Source organism: Esox lucius, chromosome 16 (assembly GCF_011004845.1).
Source record: "Esox lucius isolate fEsoLuc1 chromosome 16, fEsoLuc1.pri, whole genome shotgun sequence".
NCBI lineage: Eukaryota > Metazoa > Chordata > Actinopteri > Esociformes > Esocidae > Esox > Esox lucius.
This window is the reverse complement of record NC_047584.1, coordinates 7,731,500-7,743,643: the sequence shown is the minus strand read 5'-3', so window position 1 is coordinate 7,743,643 and position 12,144 is coordinate 7,731,500. Positions and strand designations below refer to the sequence as shown.

General features: G+C 41.3%; 2 protein-coding genes across 8 annotated transcripts; one reads left to right on the top strand and one right to left on the bottom strand.

Moving 5' to 3' along the window:
* Window positions 1-1,161: 1,161 nt before the first annotated feature.
* Window positions 1,162-6,145, bottom strand: ftcdnl1 (formiminotransferase cyclodeaminase N-terminal like 1). Of its 6 annotated transcripts, none has more exons than XM_010879680.5 (6): window positions 5,883-6,145; window positions 3,843-3,961; window positions 3,611-3,706; window positions 3,183-3,338; window positions 2,685-2,873; window positions 1,162-2,409 (listed from the first exon to the last, which is right to left on the bottom strand). In XM_010879680.5, the coding sequence occupies exons 1-6, from the start codon at window positions 5,969-5,971 to the stop codon at window positions 1,970-1,972; spliced, it is 1,089 nt and encodes a 362-aa protein (XP_010877982.2). In that variant the 5' UTR covers window positions 5,972-6,145; the 3' UTR covers window positions 1,162-1,969. The 6 variants fall into 6 exon arrangements, with proteins under 6 accessions (XP_010877982.2, XP_010877979.2, XP_010877984.2 ...); XM_010879677.4 differs by lacking the exon at window positions 5,883-6,145 and adding an exon at window positions 4,998-5,222; XM_010879682.3 differs by lacking the exon at window positions 5,883-6,145 and adding an exon at window positions 4,709-4,781.
* c16h2orf69 (chromosome 16 C2orf69 homolog) lies at window positions 3,968-9,136 on the top strand. Of its 2 annotated transcripts, none has more exons than XM_010879688.3 (3): window positions 3,968-4,136; window positions 6,740-6,969; window positions 7,113-9,136. In XM_010879688.3, the coding sequence occupies exons 2-3, from the start codon at window positions 6,755-6,757 to the stop codon at window positions 7,588-7,590; spliced, it is 693 nt and encodes a 230-aa protein (XP_010877990.1). In that variant the 5' UTR covers window positions 3,968-4,136; window positions 6,740-6,754; the 3' UTR covers window positions 7,591-9,136. The 2 variants fall into 2 exon arrangements, with proteins under 2 accessions (XP_010877990.1, XP_010877989.3); XM_010879687.5 differs by lacking the exon at window positions 3,968-4,136 and adding an exon at window positions 5,421-5,702.
* Window positions 9,137-12,144: the final 3,008 nt, after the last annotated feature.

Here is a 12,144-nt window from a genome sequence, read left to right as displayed (position 1 = left end):
GAAATAAGAGTATAATCTCATGAATGTCTTAACCCCCATCTGTAAACATAACTAACTTCCTTAACCTTTTTGGTGAGCCAATGACATCAAGATCATACCAGATTTAATAAATCAAATCGCAAAGGCAAAAACAAACCTGACAAAGTAACCTCTATACTTTACCTCAGATCCTAGCAAAAGTTTTGCATTGACCATAGTCCTACCAGGCAGTCTGATTTTAGATGAGTCAATGTAAACTGGATCATTGGAGTAATCATTCTTATTTGCAACAAGTATATTTTTTTATCCGCCTATATTCTCCAAGCAATGCACAATCGTTGCAAAATTGTGTGCATGTAACAACGTGTTGTTACAAACCTGCCACAATATCTACATTTGAAGTCTGATACCAGTCACCTGGACAACTGATAAAACAGAGTTCACGCAACTGAATAAAAAAATTAAAAACAGCGCAGACCAGCGGAGGCATGGACTCCATGGGACCCTTGAAGGTGTGCTGTGGTATTTCACGCCAAGACATTAGCATCAGATCCTTCAAGCCCTATAAGTTGCGAGGTGGAGTCACTGTGGGTCAGACTTGTTGGTCCAGCACATCTCACAGATGCTCAATCTGATTGAGATCTGGGGTATTTCGAGGCCAGGGCAACACCTTGAACTCTTCATCATGTTCCTCAATTAATATATAGGGTTTTCCAGCAGAACATTGCCCAGAGCATCACACTTGTCAGTTGTGCACCGGGGCCTCCCACTCTTCTCTCTATTCTGGTTAGAGCCAGTTTGCGCTGTTATATGAAGGGAGTAGTACACAGCGTTGTACGAGATACTCAGTTTCTTGGTTATTTCTCACTTGGAATTGCCTTCATTTCTCAGAACAAGAATAGACAAACGATTTTCAGAAGATAGCATGTTATCGAACCCATAATTGCTGATGCTTCGGATACTCAGCTGGTCTACAGAAAGCCAGTTTTAAGCTTCTTTAAATCAGGACAACAGTTTTCTGCTCTGCTAGCAGTTGCAAAAGGGTGATCAATTTGCATTTTTAATTGATAAACTTAGATTAGTAAACAATGTGCTGCTAATGGGTCTCTGTATGCCTATGTAGATGTTTCCTGCTACAATAGTCATTTATTTCTAATCAATTTGATGTTATTTCAAAGGACAATTTTTTTTTTGCATTTCTTTCAAAAACAAGGAAATTTCTAAATTAAATTATACACATAAACATGTTGTGATGGGGGGGGGGTGACTAAGGAAAGATTGGTATATCTCCCTTGTTTTTTGGGTACATATTGAAAAGACATTGCGGAATCACTAGTTGAGAATATTGAGCCACTGAACATTTCTGAGTAGTATCCTAGGTTACAGCTTAAATTACTATTGAATTCTATGACACACACAGCTTTGTAGAACCAAAAGTATAAAGACTCTGCCTAAGTTAAAGTCAAGAACTATTCAATGAGTCCTTCAATATAATTGTTTGTTTGAAAAACTGCAAGTAATGAGTTCTATAACTCAAAGTCAATAATTGTGTGGCAGCCGTGAACAAACTTTACCTTGTATCTAAAAAATACTCTATTTGTAAGCCTATCAGTCTCACTGTCGTATCAAGCTATTTTAACTCAAAATACTTGATAATACTTGAGTGAATTAACTGTCAAGCTTTCCATTAATACTTCAGGCCTATGTTATAGTTATTCAACAATCACAACACTAAATAAGATAATAAGTGCAATATCCTTGTCACAAATACAAATTCCAATGGATTCCATACAGTTGTGTAATAGTGAGAGATTCTGGGCATGAAAAGCATCAAAAGTGGACAGAAGCTAAAAAATTTTGTTGCATTTGTACTATTCATGTGCTGTAAATCTTGTACATAAGAATGCATTAATTTAATTACGCCTAATTCCTAAATAATACAATATACAATACTTTTAGGTATATATATATATAAGAAACAAGTTAACGTTTACATGTTTATCCTGCGCTGCTCTTTCCAGAACTCACCGATGCCCAGTGACAAAGCTTTCTCTGCCAGGGCCCTGCACTCATGTGGCGTGAACCCCACCAGTGCCGTGCCCTTAGTGGCAACACCCTGCTGTCCTGCCAGCTTTGCAACCCTGGCTGCGATGACAGATGCTGGAACATGGTGGTAGGGCTGCCCACCAATACTGAAGGTGGGCCACGGCTCGCCCCCTTCCCCATCCTGGTTAAGGGGTTTCCCCATTACGCTCTCCACATTACAGGCGATCTCCACGGCACCCTTGTGTGACAGGGCCAGCACTTGCACCCCTGGAAGGCCTCCAGGGGTAGATTCCCTGATCGCCTTAGCGACACTTCGCCCCAGAACTAAGTCCTGGGTGTCGATGGTAATATTGCAGTTCGTGACGTAGGGACTTGCTCCGATGCCTGCATTTTAAAAGGGAGTCGAAAGGTTACAAGATCAAACAAAAAACTAAATCACATGCTGGAGGGAACACAACGGTACAGAGGCGCGCTATTTTCAAAGTTGCCTAAGTATTAGGAAATGGGTACACTCTCCCTATCCTGTGCTTTATACAAAAGTGCAATGTGAGGCCATTGAGAGCAGGTTGACTGGAACATGCAGTTCAAACCGAACTCTGAAACCACTTTAGATGATGATATGTGTGCATATAAAGTCCACCAAGTGCCAAAGTGCTAACCTGTGAGGCCGTATCGTTTCTGCGGTAGAGGCCCGACATCGGGTCGGACTGCTTCTTTGTCTGGATTCTTCCTGAACCAACCCAACTCCTTGCGTCTCTGTGCCAAACCTCTGTGCTGTGGAGAATCTGCCACGCCAAAGAAGAAAGCACTAGTGCCACTGACCTGCTTGGTTAGTCCAGAAGCAACCGCTGTACACAGACAGAGGACAGATAAGCAAACACTCCTTCACGCATGAAGCAATGTAAAATGCACACTCATACACAGCATGACTTACACTTCTACATTGAAGTCACAGCAGACTCTTAAGAAAATCTACTTTCAATAGCAATTAACAGTTAACTGTCTCGCTCAAGGACAGAATGACAGATTTTTGAATTAGCCTGCTTGGGACTCGATCCAACCGTTAAGTTGCTGGTCAAATGCTCTAACGGCTAGGCTACATGCTGCAAGTGTATTTAGAGAAAGAGAGCGTGACCAAATGCAGCGCACAAAATCACCTTTAGCTTCCTTGGCACAGTCCTCCAGTTCCACCTCCTCTCCCAGAGGGTAAAGGGGCACCAGGTCCACGGAACCCATCGCTGGGTGGCCCCCTTCATGGGCACTCATGTCAATCAGCCCACAAGCCTTCTCGCACGCTGACAGCACTGCCTCCGCTGAAACAGAAACACATTGACAGTAACTTCTATTATTGGACAGGACTACCACAAGTGAAAGTAGGATATTGTTATGGGCAGCTTAAATCCAAATCAGCCTCTTTTTTTCATGAAGTCATATCGAGGGGCTACCAGAGAATCTCAAAACATTTCCTAGGATGATATATAGACCATTCTAAAGTACTTGCCTTCTGCATGACATTCATAAGGCCTATATGAAATTCTCCCTTGATTAGTGGTGTTCTTTCCTACAACAATAGACACAGACTCACTGATACACTCGATCCTGGCTACGATAGTGATGACTGAACGGTTGTAGTCGTCGTCATTAAAGATGTTGAGGACTGTCGTCCCTTCTCGTCGCCTGCCTGACAATTGGAAAGATGCAGAAATCAGAGAAGAAACCATCATATTTTGTTAAATGCTAGCTAGTTCACCCCAATTACTGTTAATGCAGTTACTATTAATAATTGACAAATTATTTCAGGAGTAAGTTAAACTCACCATCACCATCGAATATGGCTGCCTTGGCCACTGTCTCCACCAGATTTTTCCTGCGTGCTTCGGAGACATTGAGGAGACAAGCAACCAGACGCCGGCCCATGGAACTGTGAGCCATCCCCCTGAAACAGACATGGAACACATGTCACTAAACTCAGGTGCTGATTTTGCAGTGCTCCATTTTACTAGTTGTAAGCACCATATTTGACAACTGTATTGCAAGTCCCCGTATCTACGCTCCGGGAGATCTGTACCAATGCTACTTCGCTACAACAGATTTTGCAGCAGAGGATTTAGGTAATATGTTTAGCAAAACGCTTGATAGGTTGTAATCTTTTTAAACATAATATGATTTTAATTTGACCACTCTGTGTTGACATGTGGTAGTTTATTTTAACATAAACAAAATGGCTATGAATAATACGTTGTAAAATGGAAAATACAAAATAACCTCATATATCGCAAATACACACTTTTGTCACTTTGAAAGTCGTTGCAAACCAAAATGATGAACATGCCAAGGTTATAAAACATGAAGTAGCAATAGTTCATAAAATCATCAGTATCATATAAAATGACATGCTAAATATATCTCGTGTGTGGCTGATATAAAAATACAATACTTAATTCTACGAAAGTTGAAACCGCAGGGTAAATCGATCACGTGTCTACTGAAGAAAGAAAAGTTGACCAGCATTTAGTTCGCAACTTCCGCGCTTCACTAGAGATACTTTCGGAGAGATTGCACAAACTTGGAAACTGGGCGCATTCTGGGAAAATGGAGGTCTGCTACTTAACGAACCCATTTTCACTGATAAATGGATTCAGTCGAGTTTTACCTCAAACATTTTGTAACAAACAATACTCACACCATTAAAAATTATTGCTCGACATTTTATATGATTAAGTAGTTATTTCTAATGTGGTATCGTTTTAAAATCGTGACATACTTTTAAATAAAATAAGTTGTTTCTCAACTACCCTAACTGGTAATAACCCAAGCAACCTCGTAAAGTAGAACGACAGCGTGAACATGATTGGTCGGCAATCTGCTGCCCCACTGCCCCATGCTATTTGTATCTCAATTTGTTAGCGTTTCTTAAATATTCCCCACTTAATCACAAGTGTTTTCACAGCAAAAGTCAATCTACAATCTACCTCACAAATCTGTTGAAAATACAACGGTTGTAGATTGCTTGCAGGAACTGATTACAGTGAGAACCTGCGCGATGTTGGTTGTCGTGCGCAGACGACCTTCTTGTATGCCCAACTAAACAGCGCCACGCGCTGGGTGAAATAGAAAATACAACAACATTGTCTGCGTCATTAGCATATTCCAACATGTAGTTGACAAATACGCGAATTGTCATCGTCCATGATCACGCAGGCAATGATGACAATTTATAACGAGAGGGGGTCAAAATAATTGTATTACTATTTTTTTCGATATTGCATCATATTGCACGTGGTCGACTTTGGCGTGTTTATTTCAGGGATGTCATACGTTAGCCATCTGCCGTTAGCCATTGAGCAAGCTACGCATTTGCAACTACAGCACTAATCCGATTGTATTTAGCTCTTGGAATTGCCAAGATATTTTCTCGTGTTGCCAAAGCGATGAGCGCTGCAGCAAGTTCATCTTCCACCCAGGCTTTAGAGTTTGGTGTGCCTGGAGTCCAGGAAACACGCCCTGGGTGTCTTCCGCGACTAAGGAGACTAGTCAACGTCCCGGGATGCGAACCGGACCGAGTCAATGACTTGCTTCTACTCAGTCCTTCGGAGTCACATGGGAGTTGCGGCACAGACACCGAGTCTTCAGAGAATTGCAATTCACATGTTGTGTTTTTTCCTGGAGACATACAGGTGGGGTGTGTGAGCGTAGTCATGCGTACTACTTATTTTGCCAAGAAAAATTCGTTTAGTTTTTTGAAATTACAGCTTGCAAACACGTTCGCATGCCGTTCGTGTAATCGAGGAAAAAGATAATTGTTTAGCATATACTGTAGGTTAATCCTGTTTGTTAAATGTCACAAATATACTCACAGTTGTGTATTGGCTATCCACGGCTGTAAATAAGGATGGTCAATCTCAGCATGTCTGTTCGCCCAGGGCTGTCTAGTACAGGCCTGCATGTTACAAAACCTTTTGCATTTTAAGTGGTCTCGAATTTACATACTGCATTCAACAAAATCCACTCCAAGTGGTCCTACTGGCTATCGCCCACTAACATGTTCCCAGGGTGTAATAGTATATCCCAGGGAGTGTTAGTATTCTTTGGGTGTTCTGGATGGGATGCTGAGAAATGGTTAATGAATGGGTTCATTGTATTAAACCTCATGGGTCACCCCACTGTTTCACGGGGGAGGGGGGGGGGTATTGTTGATTAATAAAAAGTAAGACAGGTCTTCAACAAAAGAACCTGAGAAAGAGATCATACTTGGTGGAGAGATGTTTATTTTTGTCAGAATAATTGTAGTCATTGGTAGGCCAACTGAATGACACTGAAGTATAGACCTTGCACTAAGCTGGGTGAATCAACCTTTTTCCGATCTATCTCCCCACTGTGACACCACCAACTTTGACACTCTTTCCTCCACCCACAGCCCTCCACTTGAGCGTCCATGCACGCCTCCACCATTTGCCCAAAATCTCTGGTTGTGAACATTTTCATGGGTTTAGGGGCTTAGTAGACCCTAGTGTGGCCCCTTTCAGCAAATGTGCAAGAATGCAGCCTAAAGGAGGAAAGTGGAATCCCATAAGGCACTTTGTTTTTAAGTTTGCTAAACATTTCGGGAATAGGGGCTTGAGTGGGATTTGTGGTACCTATTCTTTTCTCCACCCTTTCTCTGCCTCCGCCTAACCCACTCCTTACCCTATAATTTCAAACACTCCCACTCTAGAACTTCCAGCAGGATATGGCTCTCCAGCCGGACGGAGCACAGTGGCTGTCTTGGAGCCTGGAGCTTGTCGCCCTCACCCTTGCTCGCCGCTTTCCCAATCGTCACATTTGGGTGATCCGAGCCTCTCGTATGTATCTGCACAAGTTCAGCTGCTACCACAACTTTGTGGAGAGCAACCTGTTCGGAGCACCTGAGCACTCAACTGACTATGGAGCATTCCGCCACCTCAGGTTAAGCACCTCATACAGTTTTATTCTAGTAAAGGCATTGTAACTAACAACACCATAGCTAGCAATTTGGTTATTAGTAACAAGTTTATAGTATTTAAAAAAAAATTGAGTTCCAAATGACTGAACTGTAACTTTGATTGTAGGGCACTGCTGAGCAACGGCATGGAGCAAGCTGGCCTGTCAAACTTACTTCCACCTAAAGGGGTTGGTGACAGAGTCGCCCCTGGTTTTACCTTGGCCGTGGTGGGCTTCAGCAAAGGCTGTGTGGTGCTCAACCAGATGGTATACGAGCTGGCTATGACACGAGCTGACCCGGAGCTGGGGCCGTTTGTAGAGTGCCTCTCAGACATGTACTGGCTGGACGGCGGTCACCCGGGAGGTAGCGAGACCTGGGTGACAGACAAGCGGGCGCTGGGGGAGCTGGCGGCCAGCAGGGTTGCAGTCCACGTTCACGTGACCCCTTATGAGGTGCGTGATCCCATGCGGGCCTGGGTGGGCCGTGAGCATGGACGCTTTGTCAAGAAACTCGAGGAGCTCGGGGCACGTCTCAGCCAGAAGCTGCATTTTGAAGATGAGCCAGCCTCAATTGAGAACCACTTCCGGATTATCCAGGATTTTTGAGATTTTCATTTTTCTGTTGCAGCGTTAGGCATCTCTAGTCCTGGGGCCTCATTAATCAGCTATACGTAAATGTCTAACTGAATTCTGGCGCTCAATCCTAAGATTGGGATATGCTCAATCCTGTGATATGCGGGAAAGTGGCGCGCACAGGTTTATTGTAATTGAGACCTTCGTTAAATGAGTCTTCTTCACTGAATGTCTTCGATTTAACTAACTTGGCAGACCAGATGTATTGAATTTAGTCAGTTCCTGAAATGGACTGACTGGACTGTTGGAGTTTCTAGTTGGGAGAGTACCAGCCGCTCTTCAGGAACGGTTGCAAAGTAAAATAAAAACCAGGTGGGTCTGAGCTAACACTGAGCTAACACTGAGCTTCAAAGTCAGATATTGTGCAAGGGACTCTTCCATACCAAAGTCAATCTACAATATTACTCTCCCTCGCTTCCTGGACTTACCTCATTTTCAGGATGTAAGGGGCTCAAATATTATTTAGGCTTTGAAAGCCAAGAATCACAATTCTAATTGAAGTGCATTGCCCTTATCTAGAGACCCCTAAGTAATTTCAGCCAGGTATTTTATTCTCTGCTGCTATAAACGAAAAGTACCTTTTTTTGCATGTGAAGATGTGAATATATCACAGAATGCACCTTAGGAGTACAGCAAATTCTGTTTGAAATTCCAAATGTCTGTATTGGCTAAAGTTGAGCAGTGTCATATTTGCGCTGCTGCTCTGATATCTGTAACGTGTTATGCTACATTATATGCCAGGTGGTTCAAATCCAAAGTGCTGATATCCGTGGTATACCACAATTTAGATGTCATAACACCATTTACTGCTTTAATTTTGTTGACAACTGATTTATAATAGCAATACGTCATTTCAGGGTTGTGGCATATTGCAAATATACACTGGCTAAGCACTGTCCAGGCAGCCGTAGACATGGTATATTGGTCCAATACCACAGCCCCTGTCTTATTGCTAACATATACACTGCTGAATGTGCAATGAACCGCATTGATATACTTTTGAATTCCCGCCATCAGTCTCCCCTTTTCAGATTTTCTAATGTGGATGTGTGAGGTTTCTTTCAAGTATTTTGGTGGACATGCATGACTCCTTCCATTGAATATAGTGAAAGGAAGAAAAAAAAAATCTATTGGACTTAATGTCAAGGGACATTCCAAGTAACAAGTCAATTTCCTGATATTGTTTGGGTCAAGCTAATAGAGCTGCTTTGCACGACTGTCCTGGATTACTTGTAACTGTTTCATTGGGTTCCCAACTACAATGAATGTATTTTCTATGTCATATTCATTCCATGTTTTCTGTATGCTGCTTTTTTAGAACATGCTAACCCTAGCGGTTCAAAATTATGTGTAAAGTGTACATTTGTTATTTTTCCGTCATTAATGGAAAATGTTGTTTGTGAATGCTTGAATGACTAAGTACATAAAGCTACATGTATGTTGTGTGACACAGCAATCATGAAAAAGGCAGTTATCGTTGTGGTAAATGTTAATAAATCATTATTATGCCAATTTCAAACATCAGTAACTAGATATTCAGTGGGTATAGAAAGTCACCACCCCTTTCAAAGTGTTTGCCTTCTGTTGCATTATAGCAGTGTTTCTCAACTCTGACCCTGGGCACCCCCCTGCCCTGCATGTATGATCTCCCTGCTCTGTCACACCTGATTCAAATGATCAGCTCATTATCAAGTACATCATGAGCTACATCAGGTATGTTAGGGCAGGGAGAGATTTAAAACATGCAGGGCATTGGGTTGTCCAGGAGAAGGGTTGAGAAACACTGCCTTACAGCCTGAACTGAAAACATGAAGAATCTGACTTTTTCCAGCTTTATTTGCACACAATAACCCACAATATCCAAGTGAAAAAAAATACAGCAACCCAGAGTTTATACCTGGATAAGTTCCATATCCAACAAGTTAATTGCAATTTTTGTTCACACTGCATGCCTTAATTCTCAAATCAGTTATATGAGAATTAATGGAAATCCCCCAAAACAACAGAAATCTAATGGCAACACAGGGGGAAAACTCTATGTGGGAAAATCTTGTGAATCTCCCCATTGGCCCTCAACGAAATGACATTACATCTGGTTTATTACAGTATTTGCATGTGAATGTCACTTTGTTGTAGTAAAATGTATGCTTACATGGATGTCAACCCCAATATGTTCATGTCATTGTCAATAATCCACTGCATTACAGTTAAAAACTACTTTAACTACACCTGCTGATTTCTGTAGCCCTTTGCAGTCACTTCTCAACCTGAGAAGGATCATTTCTAAATGTTAACCTTTTACTGCAGTGGCCTAAATTAGTCACACAGCATTTTCAGTAGTCTATAACAAACCAAAATATATGCTTACAAAAACCAACTGTACCATGTCAAATATAGATCTGAAGTAGATTCAAGTTTGAAACTGTTTAATACTTTATAAACAAATCAAAAAAAGATACATCTAGTTGTTTATTGAGCTATATACAGGAGTGATTTATTCAGAGATGCTCACTAGGTAAATTTTCCTCATTAGTGAGTCTTCAGCATCCTATAACCATGTTCCAAAAAGTAGGTATTGTATTTAAATACCAATGTGTTTATGTAGACTTTTATTCATAACCTAGATGTCCTCTAGTGGAACTAGAGCATTTACCCACTGAGCATCTCCAAATAGTCAACCCAGACTAATTTTAAAGTTACAGTATATTGAGATACAAACTTAAAATGGACTATTCAACTCTTCCTGACATGTTACAGGTGTTATCATTGTTCTAAGACTAGATTTGTGTGATGAGTATACTTTGGATTCAAACGTGTGGTGACTGTTTAAACCGCCGCCATATAAACATTTAACTGATGTAATATGATGTGGGTCTGTTATAATGAATCATGAAGGATTTCATTATTATTTATTATAAAAGTCTCTGCCAATGGCACGGTTTGATCTTCTATTCTGCAGTCGGTTTTCCAAGAGGACAGGGTAGGTCGAGGTTACGTTCCATGTATACATTTCAATTAAACGCAGCTTACTTTATCTAGCACTAGCTAAAATGGTGAAATAAATGGAGATCTACTCTCTGGTTTGATGTTACTGGAAAGGTGAGTTGACAATGACAAGAAAATGAATTCTGGGCTTACAGTAGAAGCTTCCGTCAACACTAGGAGGCAATGTTTCCCCACATCAATAATGGCAAAATACTTAATATCTCTCACTTCATATGGGTCAGATGAAGGGATGCTCTAGTAGTGGTTTTAATACAGAGGAAGAACTATCTGCAATCTCTGAAGACGCTCAGTTTATGGTTTTCGAAGACATCTGCTCATCTGAGCGAGTCTGACAGCAAAGACAAAATGTAGAGGAAATGTGACAGTTGTCCAGAGACAGAATGTTGTGCAGTAAAAAGGTCAGAGTCAATGCACAATGTAGGTTTTCTAAAATCTTTAATGAGCATTCCCATTTCCTGTACGACACCTACATATTAAACTGAAGTTGATCATAATAGAAATATATTTAAACTTTTTTTTTATTGCTCATTTTAAATGCAATCAAACTGCACATACCAGAACCATCTACCAAATAAAAAATAAATACATCTCTTAAGGGTTATTGCTTGTGCTTCTTTAACTGGTATGAGTTTGACTCATGTTTCCTTCAGCATTTCTATGGTAAAGAGGGAGATCTTACCACAAGAATGTGAAGAGCGCAAACTGGCCACCTTAGTCCCCAGTCACTCGACTGACGTCTATATGCCCTTCCAGACAGCCATACAAAGAAAAAGCAGTGGGGCGCATATAAATATAACCATGTTGTACGAGTCCACTTTTTTGCCAGTTTACATCAGCGGTGCATGATACAAAACGATACAGCAGTGGATCTACAAACATAAGTTGTACAAATCATTTTTGTGCCAGTTTCCCTATGAATTAGCACTCAGCCATACAAAAGGATACAGCAGTGAATCTTCTACAAATACCAAGTTGTATATATCCACTTTGTGCCGGTTGATGTCAGCAGTACCTCAAACATCTGTGGTTTTTATTTTCAAGTGTCTCTGTGTCTCCGCACTGAGGAGGGTACTGATTACTGAACCACTGTAATGATACGGTGGCGTTCCAGTTCTCCTTAGGATGACAGCATACAGTGAGAGCATGGCCGTGACTGGAGACGCCTCCTTCAAAGACAAAGGCTATTGTGTGCCATGCCGGTGACATCTCTCTGAGAAACCTTGAGGACCACAATAAACGAGAACAATGTGTGTGGTCTTTGAACCTACCTAAACAAAGCAACACGTTCAGCTGCGACCTGGCAGTTAGACTTCATAACACTCCAGTTTCAATGAGAAATGCTTCAAGGATTTTTCAGAATGGGTTATTTGTTCATTAAGTTCAACAACGGAGCACTTTCATTTTCTCCATTTCATGGTCTTCACGGTCAGTACCAGGACGTTCCTAAAAAGTCTGACTGTATAGAGATGACCTGTTTTAACATTTCTTTTTATTCCACTGCATAATCACATTTCCCCCCCA